The following is a 26,725-nucleotide window of genomic DNA, read 5'->3' as shown; positions in this document are numbered from 1 at the left end:
CCAAAACAGTTAAATGTTTCAAACAGGATATGCAGTTAATCACTGAATTATCTCCCATCGCATATGTACATAGCTCAATATATAATTTGTTTATCATTTAATAATTATTATTTGACTTTGAATAAAAACAAAAACAAAACAGTCATTGTTTTTGTTTAACACATTTTAGGACTTGCCTATGTAAAGAATTACAGTGAGTCATCGCTGATTAGACATCATTTAGTTTATTTTGTTAATATGATTTTACCCACATTTGCCATTATCTTTAGTGCTCAATTAATTGACAGAAGATTAACAGACATCAGTTTTGATGATCATTCAAAAAGAAAAACCAAAATTGTTTCTGTATAAAGCCTCTGAAATGGCTTTTTTACTTAGCAGCTCTGCCATCATTGTGTAATGTTTTTGTCTGCTAAGGTTTAATAAGTGCAGTCTAAATCACAACTGTGAATAACTTCTTTCTTTTCTATCATGATACTGCTTTTACACATGTTGCCCAACCCTACATACAGATGTGTTATAATGTGACACATACAGTAAAAGGTTTTTGACTCCAGTTGTCAGAAGCTCTCTTAATAGAAATGCTGAGACTTCGATGTGGTCTTTAAAAAGATATTGTACATGTGTAATGTATTGTTCCATATTTTTGTGGTAACATTATGTGTACTTAATGTTCCAGCTGAGTGTGGACGCTGTACGAGACCTGGACAGAAAACTCTTTGAGGCCTACATAGAGAGACGAGCTGACCCAATTGCAGGCTCTCTGGAGCCTGGCATCTATGCTGGATACTTTGACTGGAGAGACTGCTCAACACCTACAGGTACTGTTCGCTAGGACTGAGTGAATCATTACAATTATGGAAACAAGATAATCAAGATGAAATTATGATTGTGCCACATTCCATTTTCTCTCATTTGTCTTCTGCTATAAACCCAGCGCACCCTTTCCTTTACAGTGGTATGCTCAGTGTTGCCAACTTGGAGACTTTATCATTAGAAATTTAGCAAGCTTAAAGATCCTCTAGCTTTTTCTTTTTTAAACTACTACCACTGTGACTGCTGCAAGTGCAGCCTGTTGAACACCATCACCTGAATGTGTTGATTAGTGAAACAAAAATTGCCTGGATGTAGTTTTTCTCCCCCCATATACAATATGTGGTAAAGAATACCAAATTAAATGGTATGGCCGAAGTGCTTGAGCTGTCCTCACCAATGTGCCTTTACATGTTGTTGAGGTTTAAGGTTCTAACAGAAGCCAAAAACCACCAGAAAGAAGGGTTATGATTAATTGTTTATTTAACAATGATAAAACTGGTGGTTGTTAGGATGATTTCCATGGTTCTAAAACAAAGAGAAACAAATGACAATATTTGCAAAGTAAATCATGAATTCACTTTTAAGTTATGTTTGATATTTTCAAATTAAAGTACCATAAATTTGAACTTTAATTAATTAAAGTACCAAAAACACCTCCCTGAGCTACCACCTTATCGTGGTGGATGGTTTTGTGGTCCCAGTGATCCTAGAAGCTCAGTTGTCGGGGGCTTTATGCCCCTGGTAGTGTCACCCATGGCATACAGGTCCTAGGGGAGGGACCAGACAAAGTGTAGCTCACAAGACCCTTATGATGAACAGTACAAATGGTCCAGAGTTTCCCTCGCCCGGATGCGGGTCACCGGGCCCCCCCCCTGGGGGTGGGGCTCGATGGCGAGCACCTGGTGGCCGGGCCTTTACCCAGCCCGAAGAGGTGACATGGGACCTCCTGCCCATGGGCTCACCACCCGTAGGAGGGGCCATAGGGGTCGGGTGCCGTGTGAGTTGGGCGGCAGCCGAAGGCGGGGACCTTGGCGGTCCGATCCTCGGCTGCAGAAGCTAGCTCTGGGGATGTGGAATGTCACCTCTCTGGTGAGGAAGGAGCCTGAGCTGGTGCGCGAGGTTGAAAAGTTCCGACTATATATAGTCGGCCTCACCTCGACGCACAGCGTGGGCTCCGGAATCAGTCTTCTCGAGAGGGGATGGACTCTCTTCCACTCTGGAGTTGCCACTGGTGAGAGGCGCCGGGCAGGGGTGGCAATACTTATTGCCCCCCGGCTCGGTGCCTGTACGTTGGAGTTTACGCCGGTGAATGAGAGGGTAGCCTCCCTCTGCCTTTGGGTTGGGGGACGGATCCTGACTGTTGTTTGTGCCTATGGTCCAAACAGCAGTTCAGAGTATCCACCCTTTTTGGAGTCCTTAGAGGGGGTGCTGGAGAGTGCTCCTTCTGGGGACTCCCTCGTTCTGCTGGGGGACTTCAACGCTCACGTTGGCAATGACAGTGAGACCTGGAGGGGTGTGATCGGGAGGAATGGCCCCCCCGATCTGAACCCGAGTGGTGTTTTGTTATTGGACTTCTGTGCTTGCCACAGATTGTCCATAACGAACACCATGTTCAAGCATAAGGGTGTCCATATGCGGTGAAGCCATGGAGAACGACTTCCGGACGGCTTCGAAGAGGTTCTGGACCACCATCCGGCGTCTCAGGAGGGGGAAGCGGTGCTCTGTCAACACTGTGTGGTGGGGACGGGGCGCTGCTGGCCTCGACTTGGGACACTGTGGATCGGTGGAAGGAATACTTCGAAGACCTCCTCAAATCCACCGACACGCCTTCCGGTGAGGAAGCAGGGCCTGGGGACTCAGGGGTGGGCTCCTCTATCTCTGGGGCTGAGGTTGCAGAGGCGGTCAAAAAGCTCCTCGGTGACAGGGCCCCGAAGGTGGATGAGATCCGCCCGGAGTTCCTCAAGGCCCTGGATGTTGTGGGGCTGTCGTGGCTGACACAACTCTGCAGCATTCCCCCTCTTTTTAAGAAGGGGGACCGGAGGGTGTGTTCCAGCTACAGGGGGATCACACTCCTCAGCCTCCCTGGTAAGGTCTATTCGGGGGTACTAGAGAGGAGGGTCCGCCAGATAGTGGAACCAAGGATTCAGGAGGAGCAATGCGGTTTTCATCCTGGTTGTGGAACTGTGGACCAGCTCTGGAACCTTGGCAGGGTCCTTGAGGGTGCGTGGGAGTTTGCCCAACCAGTCCACATGTGCTTTGTGGACTTGGAGAAGGCATTCGACCGTGTCCCTCGGGGAGTCCTGTGGGGGGTTCTCCAGGAATATGGGGTTTGGGACCCCCTGATACGGGCTGTCCGTTCCCTTTATGACCGGTGCCAGAGCTTAGTCCGCATTGCCGGCAGTAAGTCGAACTCGTTTCCGGTGAGGGTTGGACTCCGCCAGGGCTGCCCTTTGTCACCGATTCTGTTCATAACTTTTATGGACAGAATTTCTAGGCGCAGCCGGGGTGTTGAGGGGGTTCGGTTTGGTGACCTCAGGATTGGGTCTCTGCTCTTTGCAGATGATGTGGTCCTGTTGGCTTCATCGGGCCGCGACCTTCAGCTCTCACTGGATCGGTTCGCAGCCGAGTGTGAAGCGGCCGGGATGAGAATCAGCACCTCCTTATCCGAGGGCATGGTTCTCAGCCGGAAAAGGGTGGAGTGCCCCCTCCAGATCGGGGACGAGATCCTGCCCCAAGTGGAGGAGTTTAAGTACCTCAGGGCCTTGTTCACGAGTGAGGGAAGGATGGAGCGGGAGATCGACAGGCAGCTCGGTGCAGTAAAGCGGACTCTGCACCGATCTGTCGTGGTGAAGAGGGAGCTGAGCCGAAAGGCAAACCTCTCTATTTACCAGTCTATCTTCGTTCCTACCCTCACCTATGGTCACGAGCTTTGGGTAGTGATCGAAAGAACAAGATCGCGGGTACAAGCGGTCGAAATGAGCTTTCTCCGTAGGATGGCTATGCTCTACCTTAGAGATAGGGTGAGAAACTTGGTCATCCGGGAGGAGCTCGGAGTAGCGCCGCTGCTCCTCCGCGTAGAGAAGAGCCAGATGAGGTGGCTCGGGCATCTAATTAGGATGCCTCCAGGACGCCTCCCTGGTGAGGTGCTCAGGGCACGTCCCACTGGTAGGAGGCCCTGGGGAAGACCCAGGACATGCTGGAGAGACTATGTCTCATAGCTGGCCTGGGAATGCCTCGGGATCCCCCGGGAAGAGCTGGACGAAGTGGCCGGGGAGAGGGTAGTCTGGGCTTCCCTGCTTAGGCTGCTGCCCCCGCGATCCGACCCCGGATAAGCGGAAGAAAATGGATGGATGGATGGAGTACCATAAATAATTCAATGATAATCAAACAAACATACCAAATATTATTTAACAAGTGACTAAATCAAACCACTGTTTCATTTCAGTTTCAAAGACTGTAATTCAATCAATAAAACAGAATTCTTACTTACACTGTAGGTGAAAACAAAAGACACATCTAATTGACAGCAGGACTCTGCAGACAAAGAGAGTGAGGCCTGTGCCCTGTGCAGTCAGTCTGCTGTGCCTGCTTTGTATAAATGAGCACAAGCTGCAATTCAGTCCTATGATGACGAATTACATTACATTACATACATTTGTGATATATTTTTTTATTACCATATGTCAGGATTTTAGTGCCTTAAATTACAGTAAAAGCAGTTTCTCACAATTGCAATTCAAAAACTTGGTGCCCAGCTGCTGTGTTCCATTGATTGGGAGCATCTGTATATTATGTATTATATCTGACTGATGTCTGGTAACTTACCAACTGTACCACTTGGCATCAGACCTCTGATGTGAAAAACAAACCCCCCTTCACTGTAAAAACCTGAGTTCTTTGTTTTTCGGGATTACGCCCTTACCACCATCAAAATGTCACTGCTGCAAGGAGCTCTACATAATGCCAACCAGGGAAGAAGTATTGTTTGTTTAGGGGGTGGCAGACTGGCACTTAGTGGTACGACAACATCATTCTGCATAATAATAAGCTAGTAATATGTTCATATTCAATGAACAACATATAACATTAGCAACTGCATGTCAGCTGCATTAGCATCTTCATTATATCTAAGCTAAAACAGAACAAAACTGATAAAATGATTACCATTTTGGCAGCAAGCTAGTTATGCCCTTGAGATATGACTTCAGTTGCAATAAAGGACTACATGGTCCAACATATATTTCTGCAGGCAGAAATTGTGATGAGATTGAGAATGTGGTCCAACCTAAAATTTTTCCCCACGTACAAATGTTTTGCAGGGGTGTCAGTCATAAGAACAAAAATCTGTGTTTGATGTGAAATGGCTTTATAATTATGGTCAATGTGCTATCTACAGTTAAATCATATTCAAAGTTCAAGAAAATCCACTGTTAAAAAGAAAAGGCTGTTTTTTTTAAGTTCGGTAAATGAATGACCTTTCAGATGAGTAATCATATTAAATAATCAGGATCGCTGTATTGACTAAAATAATTGAGATTATGATTTTTGCCATAATCGAGCAGCCCTACTGTACGCTCTTTCATGTGTAACAGTGATAAATCCTGGGTTGTTTTTCTGAGGTGAGGTGGGAAATTACCGGAGGCAACCACTAACTGACCCCGCTAATATCAGACATTAGCCCCAAACCGTCCTGTGGGTTGAGAACTCAACATCTCTGGTCTGATCTTTGTTGTTGTGGTTCATATGTGTCATGTGTAAAGCACGGCTCTTTGATGGCTTACTGTAAACACCACTGAGATCGCTCTACTGGTCCCCCTAAAACTCTCATGGCCTTTGTGTTGCGCTGTGGGTGTGCAGAGATGTGTGTGCACATGAGTTTAGTTTTACTTTTTTTTGCTCACCAGATGCACCAAACCCAGGTGAAACCTAAATGCGTATATGTGGTTTACCTTAGCACAGGATGTGAGGCAACTTGTCAGAGTGTGTGTTTAAGCTCTGGGTGAATTTTCTGATGGGCAGCAGCTCATTACAGTTTTAAAAGGCAGTATTGATCGAAAGTTGGCCATTTTCTGCGCTGATTTGTTCCTGCCTGTGTTAGTTTGTGTGTTTGGGCTGCTTGTGAAAGAGGAACATTTTGGACACTAAACCACAGTTCTAGGATATGATACTTTCACTTGTTGCACTTTTTGTGTGGGACTCATGTTGTTGTGTGGGTGCTGCAAGGCATTAAAAATCCAGTTTCAGTACTTTCAGTCTGTTGCTGCAGTTGTTCTGCTGTTAGTTTATAAAATCTTAGAATTTGAACTTGCACTTAAACTTTCTCCTGTTTTTATTTCTCTCCTCACAGATAAGTGTAAATCTAAAGTAATTCTCTTCCACTTACATCTACCTTATTTGCATTATTTTGATCTTTTGGTCCTTGCAGCTTGTTATCACTCATTTTAGAGTCAGACTTATCATGAAGCATAAAGACCCATGAATAATGACGTCCTCTCGCTTAGTCACATTTCTAGGAAAAAGGATAGTGCTTCCGATTGATTGTTACTCATCAGAACTATGATAGTTTCACTCAAAAGCCACTTACATTCAGCATTAACCATTATATGAACGGTCAGGTGGGTTGCTGTCTAGTTAAATAAAACATGGTGAAACTACACAACAGTGGGCAAAGTCTTTCCTGACTAGACTTGCAGTTTAAAACCTTTGCATCATTTACCTTCAAAACAGCTACTTTTCTTGTCCTTGGATTAAATCTTCCTCATCATGAATAATCAAAGATTATGAGTGTCTATTTTATCTGGTGATTTTGACATGGCTATTGCAGTTTTCCTCATGCAGATTGCTCTATACGAGGGCCTAAATGTCTGCTGAGTTTTGGTGTCAATAACAAAATTGATACTTTCTTTTCTTTAGAGGTATAAAATTATTGATAAAATCCATTAACCCAAAGTAACAAAATGCCATGTGAGTAACAACAATAGTAATGCTGTTAATGCACAGCTGCAAATCATTAATCATCCTTAAAGAGCAAAACACACGTCCCGTTTCACATTACGTTTATTATTAAGATTGGGGGCATCCAATGCTATGTGCATCAATTTACTCATGTCAAAATTGACACACAGTTTTTGCGATGCAGCTGGTTTGTGTCGCACTTTACACCTGTGCCTATCGCTCTACTTTCTGTTATTTCACATTCCCTGAAAGAATTTCTCCCAGCTGCTGTTGTTTTAACCTGAATTGTATCGAGGTGGTGATAAAAACATTAAAATTATATTTGTTATCATCTCATCAATCAATCTTCCCGGATTTCTTGTCATGTTCATGTGCCCTCTTTTGCCTCAGGTGTAAGGAACTACCTGAAGGAAGCTCTGGTCAACATCATTACAGTTCATGCTGAGGTACTAACAACCTGCTCACGTCTTACACACCATCAACTCTTCTCTTGTTCTTGAGACTTGAGTCCCTTTATCAAACCCTGCATTTACCACTGACCCAAAATTCAGGATTTTTCCCAGTTCATGTCTTGAACAAAGTTAATCTAAAAAGCCACATTTCTTTTCTTTTTTTTACATTCACTGAATGTAATATTACATTTACCTTTAAATTATTTTTTAATGGATTTAAACACTTTGCCGTAAAAAAAAGTTTCAAGGATATTTAAATAATCCTTCTTGGAAAATATAGTCAAACTATTAAAAAAAGTGGGTTTTTCTACTCTGAAGCTGTATTCAGCAGTGTCTGTGGCACTAATTCTTTTAAGCAGAACCAAGTTCTGTTCAGTTAAAAAAATGTATATATATATATTTGATTATTGTAAAACAATCATTCATACAGCTATTTACATGAATACATATTGCAAATTATCCTTGGGGTTTCTTGGATGTTGAGTACAAATTTTAACCCAGTCCAGTGAAAAATAAGCAGTTGGTGTCACTGAGAATACAAAAATCCAAATTTTATCCCAAAAATTATAAAATTTATCACTGAGGGACAGATTTCAAACATTTTAAAAAAAAGTATTCATACCTTTCATAAAATGGGGGTGTCTATGCAGTAGAAACACACAAATACTTTTGACTTTAGTGCCACATGATCAGAGAAAAAAACAGAGGAAAAGGACTTTTACATTCACTTTTGCTCGAGAGGTAGAAAACTCAAAATTACCAGAATACATTGATCTCCAATTAACACTCTCACTGACACAATGTGAGCTTGGCCGTTTTTTCCACAGGAAACAATATGGTGCCGGCTGGTAACAAATGATCTTGAATTACAGTTAAACAGTACACTACAACATGTTCCTGAAAACATTGGAGGTGAGAAAAAGGCAACATTATAACAGAATCTGTGTTGATATTTGATCAGCACTACTTAGTTTTCATGTTTGAACTCACTATTTTTAGCCTAAGTTTTTACAGTTAATACAGGACGCAGAATGGCACCCACTTCCAAATTAGAAATTCTCGTATTACAGTCAATCAGGGCACTAAAATGTCTCTGAGAACATTTAAGGTGAGAAATAGGCAGTGCGGTAGCATAATCTTGATTAAGATTCGATTTGTGCTGCCTAGTTCTACACTTTGATCATAGTTTGCTTTACGTTTTGAGAGAGACAGAGAGAGAGAGAGAGGAGGGGCCGCTCCTTTGCTTTTGTCCATGGTCAGCATACGAAAATGTGGAGGTACAGTGTGTAGTTGAGCAACAACGTTGGAGCCATCCAGCAAAAATCTGCTTGATGAATAGGGAGATCTGGCCACAGAGGTACATTTACCACAATTCAGTTACACTTACTGCCCACATTGTCATGATACAAAGCTTGTTAAAAATAGGCAGACTATTGCGTTAGGTGAAAAGTATTTGAAGTAAAGCTGTAGGATTTTGCAAGGTCTCATGAATTTAATAGAAGTTTTCACGTTTGTTCATTTTTTTCAAGAAAATTCAATACATGAACTCAAAGCTCCAAGATGACCATTTCTAATGCTTTTATTACCATCTTTGTTTGTCTCAGGTCTTCACAGTCTCTAAGGACCTGGTACCTCGGGTTTTGTCCAGAATTGTCGAGTCAGTGGCAGACGAGATGTGTCGTCTTATGCAATGTGTGTCCTCCTTCAGCAAAAATGGAGCACTGCAGGTACCCACACTGGAACGTACTCTCACGGTTATAAAGAGCAGTTTATCACTCATAGTAAGACCCTGACTCATAAGTCGACCCTAACACTTGTTGGGGGATTTACCTTTTGTTTCTGATAATGCCATATTTCAGTTCAAGCTACCAACTGCTGACAGTTGAAGATGTACATTTGATTTTGTCTGTTGACTTTTTTTTTTTTCTAACAACCCAATTACCCCACCCCACTATCCTCAGGCTCGCCTTGAACTCTGTGCTCTGAGAGACGCCATAGCCGCATACCTAAACTCCCAAAGCAAGTAAGTACCGCACAGACGGGAACTCACATATGTGCTCGGTGATTTATGGTGGCGAATGTCACAAACATAAATCTTTGCAGTCGCACATCCCTCACTACAATCCCTATTTATGTTACTTGGTGGGTTTTGGAAAGGAAGTGAAAGTAATCTGGTTCTGCTGTGTGCACGCACTGCGGTGTGCGCAGGCTTGCATGTGTGTGCATGCATACATGTGTTTGGTGGGGAGGTCAGTGTGCATGTATTCTGAACTGCATTTTCTGGTTACCAGGGTTCATAAATGTGTGTTTTTAAATTCAGTCTGAACTCATTTCTAGTGCCAGCTTTAAAATGGCTCTGGACGCCCTCCCTCAGCTTCATAGCGGAGCAGATAAGAAGTGAGTCTCATAGTGGTTACAAATATTATGGATCACTTTCTCTTTTGGTATTTGCTTCATGCTTTAAAGCAAAATTTCACATTATTTATGTTTTCTCTGCCAGATTATTGGAAGAGCTCTTGAACAAGTTTAAAAGCAGCATGCAGCTCCAGCTCACCTGCTTCCAGCCGTCCTGCATCCAGCCTGTAAAGAGATAAACTCAGTCCACTCTATCTACAGTCTAATCTACCACTATTCTGCACTGTCTTTGTTTCTTATCTTTGTGCAATCAGCTAATGAACTTTAACTGTATCTCTTCACTTATCACTTCACTCGTTTACTCATCTCTTTCTTCAACTTCTGCTTCACCAGATTGGACACAAGTCTGTTCATGTTATCTCTAAGACACTAAATGAGTTGATTTCATTGTTACTGTGTAGGACAGTCCCAGTCATGTTGGTTATGCTAATCACATATGGCCACTCATGTAGCTAACAGGTAGCGCGTGAGTGGCTAACTGGCTGGTTTCAACCAGGTTCTTGGTCAGCAGTGGGATGTAGGCTGTGACCAGGCTGGAGTGTCCACTGTCTCACACTGAATTTTTTTTCCTAATCCAGAGTTAAAGTTGGAGTTGATGTTCTGTAATGTGCCACTATTGCCTAATAAAGAAATAAACCTTGCTATTAAAGCTATTAAAGCGATGTTTTCTATGGTTTGGTTCGTCAAAACAATTTCCACTTACTTGTTTGTATTGACCATCTCACACATTCTTCCTCTGCAGATCACATCTTTGCAGTTGCCATGGAACTGTAAGTATTGAATCTTTCCCATATGAGACTTGAGGACTTCCTGTCCATGCCGACTTAAAAGTTGAGCATAGCTGTTCAGTTTTGATGATTGTCCTGTTTTCTGCAATGATCAGTGGCTATGTTAGACTTGCTGCACTGCATTGTTAAAAGATGGCTACTTTCTTTAAAGTAACCCCTTAGCTAGGGATGTGTGGGGGGCAGAATATCATGTATGTCTTTCTTTATTTTCAAGGTATAATGTGGGTGATGTTGTTTTCCTTTAATAGTTTGAAAACACTCACTTTAGTCAGGGGGAAATTTATTAAGAATGGTTGATTGCACCATGTATTGTGCATCACTTGCAACCGCAGTCTGTCTTGTCTCAGGATCTGATTCATAATAGATATTGATATCACTTATTATATTACGGTGCAAAAACTGCCAGTAACTTTTGCAGTTAAGTGCAAATCAAAACCCTCATTTGTATTCATGTTATGAAATAACTGAGCATACATAGGACTGGATAAATGAGACTTGGATTATACTGCATGAGTTGTGTGAGAAACCTAAGCAGATATTTTGATATAGTTTTGCAATTGTTAAATGTGAATGTGCCTTTTTGGAATCTCCGTTAGTATTCATTAAGGTTTTCATCTAGGTATTCATTTAAGTTGTCCAAATGTAAATAATTTCACGGTAAATTCACGAGGCTAACAGCTCTGATCTTGATGAATGGAACTGTACGGGCAATTAGCCTCATTTGCATAAAAATGGGGCCATTTTGCACCAAATGCATGCATATCACCTTATTTAAAATGTGCAGTTAGCACAGGATCCACAAGATACTACGCCCAGTAGTACAATTAGGGGTGCATTTTAACTTGGGGGGGGGCTGAAAATTACAGGGTTTCTTTGTGTAGTTGTCAAATCATGTCAGTATCCTGCTAATTAACTGACAGCGAACCTAATCTCCTTGGTTAAGTAAAAGTAATTACAATGTTCTTCTTATATGTTATTAGTCTTATGTATCAACCCCAGTTCTACATTACTGCATTGAAGGGGAACATCTCCTAAATTAAGAATTTCAGTATATTATTTCCATGGTCTTGTGAAGTTCTATCAATATAAGTCTCAAACTTGTGATGTCATATGATTTAAACTGAATGGGAGCCTGATTTATTGTGTTGTTGCGTTCTCAATTCTGAAACAGAAGATTTCTTTCCCAGTTCATTGTCTTCAGAGCAGCTTCAGACTTTAAACCCTACAACATCACAAATTGAGTTTTAGCACCCTAGTTTTTGGATTTAGGAGAGTTATTCTTGTTTATTAATATTTTTGGACTGTCGTTGACCATAGGAATAACATAGATATTGAAAATGGGTGTGGTTGCCCTTTTTGAATAAATATTTTGATGACTAGAAACACTTTGGTATTGCAGAGTTATTCTTAATACAGTATCTGGTATCACAGTACATTCCTGAGCTTAAATTCATCAAGTGCAACCTTTAATTATCATATTCTTGAAAACTCCATAGAAATTTAAAGCCATAATTTATGGTTCTCTTGAATTGGATTACATTGTATTGTGAGGTTTACCTAAAATCTACTTGTCCCTGTAGTCCAGACTTGTTCTCATTGATCCACACCTCACCAAAGTGTTGTTTCTTGCTGGATCCATGGTGCAAAATGGGTATAACCTTCATGTTAATCCAAAACAGACCCAAGTAAACTAATTTTGATATACTAATACTCCCTGTATGTACGTCATGATACATATCGAGGTGTTAATGATATTGTGGCCAACCTTTTGAAATACTTGCAAAATGATCTTATCTTTGCACATATAGATCTATCTGTCACACTCAACTGACCATTTTGCATCAGTGCATATTTGCAGACAGTTAGTGTGTGTTCACCACAGTTCAAACCAGCGGCTCTAAGCCATTCATCTCTGGAGCACTGGCTCACCAGTTCACTCATACTGTCTGCGTCTAGCTCTCTGGGAGGAGAGTGAGCACAGGGCGTGTGCAGGGTGGGGGACGGCATAGGCCGTTATTCAGGTCAGCAAACAGAGCAGGCTGTACGTGGATCCCAGAGGAAGATGGTGACAACAGAAAGTGTGATTATGGCTGTGGGTGTAGGGACTGTAGCGAGCAATACGGTTGTGGTAGGTCTCGTCACTGAGGCAGAGGAGACAGACGGCAACACGCCCACAGCTCACATGAGAAAGTTTGACAAAGACATGAGGAGGTTATCTGAGGACAGGTGGACTGGCTGCTGTGTTGTTGAAGGTGTTAACCCAGTTAGTGTCAAGTTATCAGTGTTCAAGCTCCACCTGTATTTTTGGCTTCAACTGTCTGTTATTGTCTACACACTGATGTCCCTCAAACTTTTTCTCTGTCTTGGTTTCCCATCTATGTTTAGGGGAAAGCCATGCAGAGCAGGCAGCAGTTGTTTTGATTCTCTGAGTTCTAAACTTAGCTTTCTGCCCTCCCACGGATTCATTCACAAAATAAGTTCAAAGCCTAAACCCTTATCCGCTCTCTGTTTACTGTAACAGAGGTGAGAAGGGGGAGGGGTTTTTTTTATTCTTTTGTATTCAGCAGTACTCTGTTCCATTCAGGAGACGTGATGACAAGACCTGCAAAAAAAACATCCAGACTTTGATGTGACTTTTTTTCTTTACCGTGAGTGGGTAATTAAAAGGAATGGAGAAATTTGACACATCAGAGGAAATATAGATTGAGCTCACCTTGGTTGTTGACTGTTTTTCTAACAGTCGTGTTCACACAGGAGGACTCCCAAAAACAAGTTAACAAGATCAGCAAGAAACATACATAGAAGTCAAATTGTAAATTTGTGTCAGTTGACAGGGTTGTCTTATATTTTCTTACTATCTTGCGTAATATTTTAACTCTAAATACCCTTTTACTAAAGGGTTTATAACTCACTGTAATATAGCCATAGGCAGGTAATTGTTTCTTAATGTACGGTATTTGTCAACAATTCTAACTTCTCTTATAGAGGCAAGTGCTAATTTGTTGTCAGGCAATAATTGTGAAAATGTTAACTGTACTGTTAACGTCAAAATAGTGACTATTATATTGGTGCAACATACACGCTTTCTGAAATATACAAAAGTAAATTTGTAGATAAAGTGTAACACATGGCCTTCAAGGTTTGACCTGTAGTGGAAAACTGCTCGAGTTAAAGTAGTTTGGGTTAGCTCCTTCAGTGAGTGCAGGTTCTTTAAAGCAGCTGCCAGTAATTTTTAACTGGTTATGAAACTGTCAATTTAATACTAATATACTACTCCATATCGCCTATGCAAAGGAGACCATCAGCAAGATATTTATTGTTATTCTCCATGGTTGTCTCTGGGTCTGATTCTCTGCGAAATCAGACAGAAAGATTCAAGATACTGGGGCAGGATCAGCCATAACCAAAGAGCCAAAGAAAAAATGAAAAGAAGTGACTGACCAACAACAACAAAACTAAAAGGGAGAGAGAGTCAACCTTGGTCATTTATTCAACAGGATTTAAAGCCAATCCTGACTTGGCCCCTAGACAGGTATATAATTTGTGTATTTTAGGAAATACATTGTGCAACATGATCCTATATCAAAATATGAATATACATTTGTGGCTAAAACAAAGTTTTCTTTGTTTCACCCTTGTCACATTAGAGTTATTAATCTTTAATAGCCACATATAGATACATACCATGCATCTATTTTGCACCCTGCAAACAGCTGTTTTAAAAAAAAAGTTAACTTGTATTAAAAATAAGCTGCGTCTCTATATACATTTAATCACACACCAAGTTCCTAACAGAAAAATAAAGTTCTTTTGACTTTAACCTTGACATAGCAAATGCGCACGCTATCTAGATGAAGATCTTTAATACACAAGTTGGTGGTGCTCATGCAAACATTACTGCTTTTGTCTATAGAGGCCGCAAAAATCAACCCAAAATCATAACAATGGCCCTATTTGGAGCCATTGTTTGGTTTGTACATTCTGGGCTACTGTAGAAACACAATGATCTTCATAAACCTGCTCCCTATGTAGACATAAACAGCTCATCCTAAAAACACCATCATTCTTATTTTTATTTGATTATACACTAAAGAAAGCATACTTAACATATTATATCCCCCTAAATCCTACCCACTGGACCTTTAAAGCATGTGATGCTCCACAAAAGACCAGGACATTTGTTTCACATATATGCAAGCATCACCATTGGTTTAGTATCATGTTTATTGACAGAAATGTCTTACATTCTTTGTATTTATAGGATTAGGTTGGCAATATTCTATACATTGTTTGTTTATGTGGTTTATGTCATCAGTGGCTTCCAAAGTAGAATGTCTGAGTGTTTTTTCACCGGCAGCCTCACCATCTTCCCTGCTCTTCTTGTAAATTATGCTTTGTGGCAGTGACAAATGTATTTGTGGGTTTTTGTGATTATTTTCCATGGAAGTGTAACAGACTCTAATCTGTCAGCAGAAGCCAGGAAGGCTTTCTCTCCAGCGTAGCGCGGAAAGTGTGGCCAACCTCTTCCTCTTCTCTCTCCTCCCCTTGTGATGTCATCACATTTGTTTGTGATAACGAAGTGTTTGATTAACCAGCCTCATCCTGCATCTGAACCATACTTCCTGTTCAGACACAGCACACATAATACTGACGTTACCCGAAGAGCTCTCACAGTTATGAACAGGGGTCGTCACTCTTTGCACTGAAACCCTTTATTGTTTGTTTGTTTTAAACAGAAATGTCATCCTTCAAGAAAAAAAAAAGCTAAAAACATTCACTCCCATTCTTTCTCAGATTTGATTTATATGACACTTAAATTTCAAAAATATATCTTGTAACTTGTAAATATTTCATACAAAACTGAGTTGAAAACTCATTTAAAATCAACTCCCTGAGTTTCTCACACAAACACAGCTGGGCACAAGACTTCATTCATAGTTTACTGAATGAGGATGATAGTGTCTCCTCGCGATAAAAAAATTATTTAGAAGAGAAGAATGAAAAAAAAATAATCACACCACTGTCACATATGTGGCCTAGGTTACAGCAAATATGAAGCTACTTAGCTTAGCATAAAGACTGCAACAGCAGGAACAGCTAACCTGGCTCAGTCCAGCATCTTTAAAGCCCCCATTTAACATGTTATATCTCATTAGGTTTTTGTACTGATTAGAGCAAGTAGTAAATACTGTAAAAATCACAAAAGTCTGGGTCATAACTCCCGTAAAATGGTGAATTTAATGTTTAACATATTTGTTTTGTACAGATAAACAAAATAGCCTACGATGTCTAAGGGTATGGTCACACTGACAAATATATGCCGCTTACTTCCATTCACTGCCAGGAGACTTGATTGTTGGCAAGTGTAACAGGCCGAAATTGTATGATATTGACCATGAAAAATATAAACTGCCCCAAATCAGAGATGCTGCCTGGATGGCAGTGAGCCGGTAGACATACATGGAATGTAAGAAAATGAAAAATGTACCAATGACAGCACATTTTGGGCTTCAGAGGTACTGGTAGGTGGATTTTGTTAACTTCGTACGCAGCCATCCAGCTAACGATTTTCCCTTTTTCCAGTCTTTGTGTTAAGCTAAGCTTACCACTTGCTAGCTCCAGCTTCATGTTTACTGTACAGATTCGAGAATGGTACCGATCTTCTCACCTCACTATCAGCAACAAAGTGGAAAAAAAGTATTTCCCAAAATGTTGAACTATCCCTCTTAAGGCACTCAAAATTCACCACAGTTATTTACAGTACAATCACCTAAGCTGTCAGTTTTCTTTGCATAGACAGTATGGAATATATTCACTGTGCCATAAAAATACAGCCAGAAAAAAAGAATAACACTGAAACTTTTGTTCTACCCACACACACTTACAAACACACACAGAGTCCTGCAGGGCAAACAGTAACTGTCCATTATTTTATGCATAACACTGTCCAGGTTTGTCTTCTTGTCTCAGAGTTTCCTCATCCCCTGTGTCAAAGGTCACTGCTGCATCTTGAAGCGTTCAACAGTCACTTGAGCCAACTGAAATCACTCCTGCAGGCTGCTGCTGTGGTGATGTGTGATGGTCCTCTGGTAGTCCTCCGGGGTGTTTATGTGGTCCGTGACTCCCGGGTGCTCGTAGCTGCGGTAGTAGTACAGGAGCTGCCTGGCAAACAGCGGCTCCACCTGACACACATGAGGGTCAGACAGGTCAGTGACCTGGCTTTTAACTGTTACCCTTTTCCATTGCAGATAGTTTCTTTGAGTAGTATTATCAAAATACTAATATTAGTATCAAAATACTGAAAACTTTGAGAAGTGAAAAATAGGATTTGAAAGTGCTATCTTCATATATATATATTTTTTATAAGTGTTTCATAATTTTAAATTCAGGCTCAGCTTCACCAAAGGTCTATTTACTAGCTTTGTTTGGAGCTTTTGACTTTAATTCATGGTCTTCCTCCTTGATGGAGTTTACTCAGGTGTTGTGGAGATACTGTGGAACTAAGGAACATTGGTTATATGATAACAGGAACTGTTACCACAGGCAGATGAAACTCCAACCTTTAATGAGGATGTTTGAAAGCTCCAGAGACAAACTAGTAACTGGACGATAAGTAAAGATTTTTCTTTTGTCAAAATACAGTTCCCAAGGTTGAGAATGCTTTTTAATTCTCATTTTAAATTCAAAGTTTCTGAACTCGTCTAGTGTGGGTACCAGATGAATCTTCAAGCTTGTGTTTTGTTTGCTCCGGTCCCCCTCCCATTCGTACAGATTTTCAGCCATCCTGGCCCAAATCCAACTAATCCCAACCATTTATCTCATATGGGGCGTGTATTAGAAATTGAACGACAACAGAGCTTAAAATACGTAATGTCTCTTGTGCTGGGGACACTATGGCAACCATATAACTAGCTGAGGTTGCACAAATGGCTTTTTTTAAGAACAACCAAGATGGCTGCCACTGATGGGGAATTTTCTGGTATTCTGAAGGCAAAAAATGCAACATTTGTTCACAGACATTTGTTCAAGACTGGTGCTCTGATTGGTTGTAGGTCTTTCTAGTCTTGTCAAGAGGCATTTTGGTCTAGCACCAGCCCTCTTCCAGCTTTTTAATAGGAAGGTGATCTGAAATAGGAACTATGAAGGATACATTTATTGTGAACTCTAACTAAAAGCAACAATAAGTGCCTTAATAATAGTTCTGGCCTCCAATTAACTGTCCACATTTTGGATTCTTCTCAGAGACTTAATGATTTGGTCTGGTGTTGTGTGCCTGTTTACAGCTGTTTTCCTGTATTATCAATTGGGACAAATAATTTGCAACAAGCACAGTGTGGTTGTTTTATGTCGACCTACAGTTATACCTTTTAAATCTGCATGAGGGCTGTAACTGGTGACTATTAATCTATTAATCTTTTCTTGATATCACTTAAAAGGTTTTCAGGCTATAAAATGCTAAAATGCCCACTGAAATATCCTCAGGCCCAAGGTGATGGCAACAAATGGCTGGTTTTCCAACCAGCATGCCAAAACCTAAAAAATATTAAATTACCTCGAACTCTAATCTGCATATTTCTTTGATTAACATGTAAAACAATTCCTGAAAACTGCTACTACAGCTTCTATGTCGCCTGAGGATGACAACAGTGGGATAAATACATCTCTAGCTATAAAAAAAAAAAACCAAACCCCTCTAAAATAGATGTCAGAGTGAATAATGTAGTGAAAATAAACTGGTAATTCAGCCTGATTATCAGGCTGTAACAGCAACACTTAATGGCCAAGAAAGGCTGAGCACAACTGCTTGATACCCCGCTTTTGGTGTTTCTTTCTAGGGGGGTGTTCTAGGATTCAAATCTTTCTAAGTTGAAACTAATCAGATTGATATACTATCTCATTTTCACTTCAAATCACTGAAAAGAAAATTACAGATGTGGGCTGTGATGGTCTGGAACCAGGCTAGTGCTGAATCTCTGCAAGACTCATTCAGAAACTAAATTTAGGTTTTGAAACATTATAACAATCAAAAAGTTCTTACAGACTTTTGAGTCTTTGGTTTTAACTTTCAAATTCTATTTTTCACTTTTCAAAGCACACTTTAAAAGTGCAAATTGACTAAAATAAAAGTCAACTGAATGTGTGTGGAACTGCTATGAGGCGCAGGGGTTGATTAAACAGTACTTTAATATAAATGCAGCAGCTAGTATAAGTAAGGATGGTTACCTGGACTGTGAGCGTCCGTCTTTGTCTCTGTGGGTCTGGACACTCGTCTCCGAAACTCAGTAGGACCTGGAAACGAGGCAGCGGTCGGCCATGGAGCCCGTAACTCTGGATCTCTGATAGTCAGGAAAGAGATGAGAACAAATCATCAGCTTTGATATCTAAAATACCTCTGAACTGGTTGATTCAAATGAATTCAGCAGAATTTCTCTTGAAGTGGCGTGACCTTTGGGCCTATTTGAATGGAAAGTCCTGGTCACACCATGTATGCAAATACCATTAGCTGTCAAGTTGTACACAGCTGGGACTGGCTTAGCATGTGGGTGGGGATGACGTGGCTGTGAAGAAGTCATGTGACTGCTATGTGTCATGAATTCTACTATAAAGGGTCTGCCTACCACAGTGACACAGTGATATTGAATTTGGGGGGATTTGTTTCTCTTAAGTTTTGTTTTTAGATGGCTTTTATCAAAAGGCGCTTACAATAAATGAGCTGTAGTTTTTGTCAGAGACACTTATGACACACAGACTGAATTAGTGTTTGAAGACTTCAAATCTGCACTGCTGTCTTACTGTAAGTTTAGCCTTAGCCTCAGTTTGGGCTTCCTATGTAATGCATCACCATTAGATTTAAGTCACAGAGCTAAGCACCCCATTTCCTGAAAAGTAAACTGAGAAAAACTCAGAAGGTTGCTTAACACACTTTTACTCTGAAAGTATTTCCAGAACCATTAAATACTCTTTCAAACATCTGGATGAAAAAAGTCCCAAAAAATCCCCATGTGTACCAATCACTCAAGTTGCAACTCTTTATTCTAATAGAGCCAGAAAGGATATATCTACCCCCTCAATTTGCACAATTTCTTGAATTTTTATTGTATTGGGTATATCAGTATAAGTTGGTATATCTCTACAATGATTATTTTCATTTAGATAAGGAGCAATGAGATAAGTCATTTCTGGCTGCAGTTTCAACATAAGAAATGCATTTAAAATCTGTGTAACTTGTCAAGGTACAAAAACCCAGTGCAAATATGGAACTGTTAGGAGGTAATGTATTGTTCAGTTTCAAGTTCAAATTTTCCTTTGCAATCAAACAAAAGCCATTCTTTTATGTTTTTGACTGGCATTTTGTGCCTTACTTTGAAAAAAGTTTCGGTTCAGGCAACTTTTAGGCAATGCTGCAGTTTTTAAAATATCCATTTGGCACGAGTATTGAAAAAACCCAACTAATACTCATCATTTCAAGAGTCCTTGATGAATCCAAAACTACATTCAGAACAGTTGTGAGTGTTATTTAAAAAACATATTTTCAAAGATCGCTGGCTATTTACATGTCATAAAATCGGATGTTCTCTAAGCTGATGAAACACAAGAGGCATAAAGTAGCTTAGCATTAGTGAGAACGGGTCTTTTTTCCCCTGTGTTGCATAATGTGTTCTCATATACTACTGAGACAATTAGTTAATTAATCAATTGTAGTGCAAACAAACTGATATCTAACTTTTGAGTAAGCTTCAGAGCAAATCACACAGCTCTTCCCCAAAGCACCATGTGTATGAAGGTGAAATAGCCAAAAACATTTGATGACTAAAGAACGGGGTAAAGCATGATTATCTTTTTTTTTTTTCAATTATAAAACCAAAATGCAAAATGTTTTCTGGTTCTAGCTTCTTAAATGTGAATATCTGGCGTCTGATATAATTATAAATGAAATATCTTCTTCTCATAGACAATAAAAAAAAAGAACTTCAGACTAAATGCTTGTGAAATTAGTTTCAGTCCTTTTCTGCTGCCTCACCTGTAAGGTAGTCCTGCGTGTGGAGGAGTTTACAGGGGACCTCTCTCTCCAGTTTATTGGGCTTGTCTCCATACTGGGACAGTCCTCCCTGCCAGTACACTCTGCCCTGACACAACCTCTGTGCGTAGAGTCCGTCTGGACCCATCCACAGTAACACTCCCCTCTCCAGGTTAGACGATGGACTCTGGGGACACTCCTCTGCCCTCCTCTGGGCTAAGAGAGCATCCAGGGGCAGCGGGACCACCTCAGGACCTCCGGGTGGCAGGTAGTGCTTCTCCTCTGGGGAGCAGGGAGTGATGTGGCACCCCTCTGGACTGGAGGTGGTCACCTCTCTCAACAGGGTGTCCCGGAAATATATAGATATGTGGAGGCGGAAGTCTGGTTCGAGGAGAAGAGGACACAGATTGAGGTGATGTTTTTTACTCGTTTTTCAGTGTAGAGTTAAACAGAGCGTCCTACGGTTCTCTAAAGTTCTCTGGCCAGAGGCAGCAAACAGATGAACAGTGAACTGAACAAACAAGAGCAGACAGTGTATGAACGCCTGTATGGATGCGTCTGACTTCAAACTATGAAATGTTAATGGGGACTTGTTATACTCATTTGTGGGTAAATACTTGCATTCTGGGTTTATACTAAAACATGGTTACATGCATTAATGTTCAAAACATACATCATTTTCCTTGTACTGTCTTTGCTGGAACACCTGTATCAACCCTCTGTCTAAAACACTCAGATTTAACACCTTTCTCTTTAAGCCCTGCTTCCGAAAAGGCCATTGTCCTCTGATTGGTCAGCATTTTGGATTTCACCAATGTTAGACCAGCTCTGGCCAAGTATCAAAAGTATTTCAGCCCAAACTGAAGCTAGCGTAAAGTGGTGCCTCCATCAGGCTTACTGGTTTTACTTAAAGGTCGAGTGTGAAGGATTTGGGGGCATCTGTTGGCATAAATTATTTACAATATTAATAACTATATTTTTATTAGTGTATCATCACCTGAAAATAAGAATCGTGGTTTTGTTACCTTAGAATGAGTGTTCATATCTACATATGGAGCGGGACCTCCCCCCAATGGATCATTCCAGAAAAAGCTCTGTGGTAAACAAACCTTTCTGATACTTATATATTTTGTTCAGCCAGATATTCTTCATAAATGAACACCACTTTAAGGATTTTTGACGCCTAAATGCAATTGCCATAAGTAAAAAGCTATTGCTAGGCTAAAGCGAACTATACTACAGTCGCCTCACCACTGCTGCGAGGCTCGTTTAGCCACTTGTTAGCTACCGTCTTTTTTAAGACACATTAAAGCTTCAAAGTTTGTAAGTGGGGTATTAACTGACGTATTTTATGTCGTAGAACAAAACATGAAAGTCTCTTCAGCTTCTGTTAACCACAGACCTTATTTAAAGCTTTAACCCAAAGCCCTTTCAAAATACCCATTTACTTTGAGACGAGGGAAAAGGAGGTGCTAAAATGCTAAATAATTTCTGGGTTTTAGGACTCATTATTGGGGTTCTCTGCAGTAAATGTGAGAATCCAAAATATTTCTGCTTGATTTTTTCAAACTTAAATTATAGCACCCTCATTAGTCCATTCATTAGTGAATTTTTAAGGCTGGGAGAAAAAGAAGTTATCCATTAACCATCCAAGTGTTTCTGATATCAGAGCAGTGTTGTCCATTTACTCTTTGTAGTTGTGCTTTGATTACCCTTTCAAATGGATGGAGGCTAATATTTCAGACATCATTTAAAAGTTAAACTGAAATAGACATCTGAGTCTTTAGCTTTGTTTCTGTATATGGCAATAAAGAAACATAGAATGCATCTTATGATCTCTCTCTTATACATTTTGTAAAGATATATTTACTTCTTGGTCTTAATTTTAGTTTCTGTTTTTTAAAAATTTTAGTTTCTGTTTTTTAAAAATTTTAGGGCGTAAAATTTTAGTGGCTCTGAAGTCACATTGAATTCACATCTAATGCTCAGTTGAGAATGTCACCTTGACCAGCAGTACCCCCTCCTTCTCATTTCAATAGCATGCAGCAGAGAAAAAGTGAAATGAAAGTGTTTGTCTACCCGAGAGCGCGTCTGCCGATCTGATGCCAGCGTCCAGTGTGAAAGGCGAGGGCTGACTGTCAGCAGGACCGTATGAGTAAATAGATGCTCTGAGCTGGTATCCTGCACACACACAGAGGAACAAGAGCTCGGCACAAGCACAGAAAGGTACAGCTTCAGATATTAATGCGTATACTTGAATTTGTGCACCGTACCATTCTCCATGGACGGGCCCTGCCACGGCAGGCTGCGGGGAGGACAAGGACAATGACTGTAGGGCAGCTCGGTCAGGGCGGCCTGCTCCTGACAGTAATCCCTCCAGCTACACTCTGGTGTGGGAATGTACTGTGGCATCTACAGACAAACAAACAATCAGTTCAACCTGCAAAATAACAATAATCTGCCTGTTCTGTGCTGGACAGTTGCATGCCTCAGGTTCCTAAGAAAGTTGTAAATATAATTACATAACTTTTTTAAAGTTTTATTTGAAAACTTCTATTCTAATGCCTCCTGCAATGGGAGAGTCTGTGCGCTTTCACATCAAATCCTTTGTAGAAGCATTAAGGGAGCCTCACATCAGAATTAAATGGTAGTAAATGTTAGTAATAAGGTAGTCTTTTTTACTAGTTATCAAATATTAGTTAGTGAGTAGTTTACATCCCACAGTTACACAAAGCATCTATTTGTCAAAGCTGAGCGTGATCTTTTTTTACATTGTTAAATTGTTTAAAGTATTTTTAGACAAAAACTTTTTTTTAAATAATCAAATTAAATTCAGATATGAATGTAGTGTCCTCTATAATCAATTTCCTGACAATGTGCAGTAGGGCTCTGAGAAACAACTTATGGAGAGCTAAAATTTACAAAATAATCATTTAACATTTTATTCTGTTTTATTTTTTTTTAAATAATTTAGTATTTTTTGGTAAGTAGTTAAAAAATTCAGTAGTGGTATCCAGGATCCTGGTCAGCCCTGGCACAAACATACATATATTGGGTTTTTATATGTAACATACTGTTTAACAACTTAAAAGCACCTGTTATTGATGTGATTTTTAAACTATTTGTACTACCTAAGATTTAAAAAAAGGAAAATACAGACAAATGGGATACTTTCCCTATTGTGCCCTGTGTGATGATTTTCTTGTCATTTCAACTTCCAACAGCACTTGAGGTCTGCATCTGCTAGACTTTAGTAAGCAACTCATGAACCTGTGACGTGGCATCTGGTGCATCTGAGGTCATTCATGCATGCACAGTAAGATCTCTCATTCAGTGTTTCTGCTGCACATCTCTGCAATCTCTCTCTCTCTCTCTCTCTCTCTTTCTCTCTTTCTCTTTCTCTCATTTCCATGTATATGAAAATCACCTGGGTCTGCAGGGCAGGATAGGGGGAGTGCACCTGATAGCTCATTGGACTCAAAGGACTGTCCTCCTGTCGGGGTCCTATATGCGAGACAGATAAGAAAAAACTCTAAACACAAGCAGAAAAAGTCCATCTCTTGACATCATGTAGTGTGACCTTCACTAGTGGTTTGACCTCTCCACTCTTCAAAAGTTTATCACTGCACTGAAGAGTCAGTGACCTTTACCAGTCACTGAGAATTTCCAACTTTTACTGATAAAACCTGTTGTCATAAAAACTAATAATCATACATAAAATCATACATTTCATAAAGTTCAACCCTGGTTAACCTCAAGACTGTAAACTTAACTTGAATGTTATTTAACTTGAGCTGTGATAAATCAGCAGTATTGTTCGATGTACGTTTGAGGTGGGACTGACTTTTCTTGGCGCCCTCGGGGATGATGCGGTACACTTTGTACGGGTCTGAGATGTCCAGCTGACTTCTCTCAACCAGCTCCTCAAAGTCATTGCTCTTGTTGAGTGCGCAGCGGAGGCGAGTCTTCCAGGTTGGCGGGTCTGGCTTGTCGATCCCCTCCCGAAACTTGCCTTTAAACAGTGCCCAGGCCTGCAGACAAGATCCCAGTAAAGCCTTTTGAAAATACTAACCTAAAGTTTAACCTGCCAGAATGAGAAAACCACTTCTGCAAACTGAACTCCTGCATGGTTTGCAGACACCTTCTCGATAAAAGGAACATTTATTTATAGAGAGCTAAAATAATTAGTCAACTAGGTTTAGTACTCAAAAGATGTTTAATTAGCATCAATTTTCAGGGTCTCACATGTTAAGATTTAATGTTTTTCATAGTTTTATACAACAGTTCACTTAATATCTTTGGGTTGAGATAAAACTAAAATTTTAAACAAGTCATATAGCCCAACTTGTGTTTAACACATTACGTTATATATTTTTTTCTGACATTTAATACACTTAAAAAAAATCTTTTAACATAAAAAAAGAAAAGTGTCAGGTCTGCCTTAAATTTTCAATTTGACTAAATTTGTTGAAGCTGAATCATTACAAAATTAACTCAACATGTCTTCTCAAATAATTTTTTCAGCACATTTCATGCACAAAGACATTGCAAAGTGATTTATGTAGCCTAATACATTTCTTAAAAGCAAAATACAGCAGAGGACATTAAAAATAATTGTGTTATAAACATTTAATAAATTATACTTAAGCATTATAATGATTTAAAAAAAAAAAAACAATTCCATCAATTCTCAGAGACCCCCTTCAAATCACTGTGACTCTGTGTGAGGCTTTAAAATAATTTAAAAGTGAGTTTTGTCAGTTTGCAAACCTGTGTTCCTTCTTTTATTCTGAAAGTCACTTATTTTTCTGTCTGGATGAACGCCGGAGGAGGATGCAGGTCTCTTACCTTGAAAAGCGCGGCATCCTCATCGCGGTTGTAGTCCTGCTTCCCGGCGTGTTTCCACGGTATCCTGAAGATGCTCTTCTCGTCGTTCTCCCACACCAGACCGGGATACTTCCCGCAGTCCACCTGCTCGATGAGCCACTGGCGCAGCTTTCCGTTCCCGCTGCTCCCGGAGCCTCCGTAATCCACCTCTGCGTTCATCTCTGCGCAAACACACGCACGCGACAGTTAGCTCCTGTAATGCAGCGCAACGTGCTGAGATGTGTTTTGAAAGTAGTGCAAGTTTAGCAGTGAAAGGATGAGTGTATCCGTTAAACTCACTAAAGGTTACCGGTCTCCCACGCAGACTAACTTGGCCTTGATATGCGCTTTTGGAGTGTATACCGGGCTGCTCTTACCTGTGAAACTCGAAACCCGTCAAGTTTTGAAATCAATCAGTCTCAGAGAGCCCTCATAATCACGGCGGGAGCGCTTAAATCCTCCAGCCTATAGCGAGCAGCGGGGGGGGCGGAGACACAGAGCCGGGGATGCTGAGGAGGACGCACCTGCTGCTGCCTCTCTCTCTCTCTCTCTCTCTCTCTCTCTCTCTCTCTCTCTCTCTCTCTCTCTCTGTCTCTCTCTCTCTCTCCTGTGAAGCTTATCAGGGCGCACATAGAGCCGATCTCCAGTAAGACACCGGGGGAAACCCTGCGAGCGTCAGTCACAAGTGTAAGCGCAGCCGCAGACATGGAAAATCATGGGACGGAGACGAAAACAATTCTTTGAAACCATAAAGCTTTACGAAAAGTAACTATAGAGAGGTGCTGCCACCGAAGAAGTGATGCTTGTTGCCGCTGGAAGATTATCTAGAACAACTGATGATACCGACAATTACACAATGGCAGCCCACCAAATAAGATTATTATAAAGTGTGTCCGAGAATACCTAACACCCAGAAACCAATACTGTAAAACGCGTTATTGTGCCAGCACTATTTTTACAGCAGTCTAGGTTTTACAGAGCAAGGAGCCTTAGATATAGAATTTATTTTTGTTTTTCATTTTATTTATTTGATGCTTAATTGTTTTGCACCAAAACACCAAGTCACATTCCTTTTATATGTAAATGTACAATAAAACTACATTCTGATTCTCTAAGTCAGCAATTCCCAGTTTTGGCAGTGGTCAAAAACTATAGCTATATATGAAGGTATTAGTCCTGCATTCAAAAGCTCGTTTAAGTAAAAGTACATAAAGTAAATTGTAGGCTTACCGAAGTTTCAATTGTAAAAAGCTGCTCCTGTCAGTGTTATAATAAATTATACGAGGGCGAGGTTAAGTAATGTGGGACACTTTTTCATAGACTACGTTGAAAGCCACCTAAAACTATGCAGACAGCTCTAACCACTTGTAGTGGTTCTCTGCTATATTTGTATTTCTTTTCTTTTTTTTCAAATG

The 26,725-nt window shown here is 40.4% G+C and overlaps 2 protein-coding genes across 3 annotated transcripts in view; one reads left to right on the top strand and one right to left on the bottom strand.

Moving 5' to 3' along the window:
- Nucleotides 1-10,291, top strand: part of exoc2 (exocyst complex component 2) — a 59,867-nt gene extending 49,576 nt beyond the window's left edge. Inside the window, exons 23-28 of the mRNA XM_042483072.1 lie at nucleotides 680-821; nucleotides 7,162-7,217; nucleotides 8,828-8,950; nucleotides 9,185-9,246; nucleotides 9,561-9,620; nucleotides 9,724-10,291. Of these exons, the coding sequence (XP_042339006.1) occupies nucleotides 680-821; nucleotides 7,162-7,217; nucleotides 8,828-8,950; nucleotides 9,185-9,246; nucleotides 9,561-9,620; nucleotides 9,724-9,817 (537 nt within the window). The 3' untranslated portion in view covers nucleotides 9,818-10,291. The remainder of the gene's footprint in view (nucleotides 1-679; nucleotides 822-7,161; nucleotides 7,218-8,827; nucleotides 8,951-9,184; nucleotides 9,247-9,560; nucleotides 9,621-9,723) is intronic.
- Nucleotides 10,292-15,141: 4,850 nt separating this feature from the next.
- irf4l (interferon regulatory factor 4 like) lies at nucleotides 15,142-25,769 on the bottom strand. Of its 2 annotated transcripts, none has more exons than XM_042483936.1 (9): nucleotides 25,688-25,769; nucleotides 25,293-25,492; nucleotides 24,289-24,475; nucleotides 23,872-23,948; nucleotides 22,718-22,856; nucleotides 22,524-22,625; nucleotides 20,448-20,825; nucleotides 18,650-18,762; nucleotides 15,142-16,608 (listed from the first exon to the last, which is right to left on the bottom strand). In XM_042483936.1, exons 2-9 carry the CDS (start codon nucleotides 25,488-25,490, stop codon nucleotides 16,471-16,473), a joined length of 1,332 nt encoding a protein of 443 aa, XP_042339870.1. In that variant the 5' UTR covers nucleotides 25,491-25,492; nucleotides 25,688-25,769; the 3' UTR covers nucleotides 15,142-16,470. The 2 variants fall into 2 exon arrangements, with proteins under 2 accessions (XP_042339870.1, XP_042339868.1); XM_042483934.1 differs by having other exon boundaries at nucleotides 25,611-25,712.
- Between the last annotated feature and the right edge of the window lie 956 nt (nucleotides 25,770-26,725).

The sequence above is a fragment of the Plectropomus leopardus genome, chromosome 3 (assembly GCF_008729295.1).
Source record: "Plectropomus leopardus isolate mb chromosome 3, YSFRI_Pleo_2.0, whole genome shotgun sequence".
Lineage (NCBI taxonomy): Eukaryota > Metazoa > Chordata > Actinopteri > Perciformes > Serranidae > Plectropomus > Plectropomus leopardus.
Note: the sequence above shows the minus strand (reverse complement) of the source record. Positions and strands in the feature narration are given on the sequence as shown.

What these genes read in the sequence shown, in the direction of transcription:
- irf4l (XM_042483936.1), bottom strand. Translation starts at nt 25,490, where the DNA reads ATGAACGCAGAGGTGGATTACGGAGGCTCCGGGAGCAGCGGGAACGGA. An exon ending in ATCCTGCCCTGCAGACCCAG is followed by an intron (nt 22,857 to 23,871) that starts GTGATTTTCATA and finishes GTTTGTCTGTAG; the next exon opens with ATGCCACAGTACATTCCCAC. An exon ending in GACGGACGCTCACAGTCCAG is followed by an intron (nt 16,609 to 18,649) that starts GTAACCATCCTT and finishes CATGTGTGTCAG; the next exon opens with GTGGAGCCGCTGTTTGCCAG.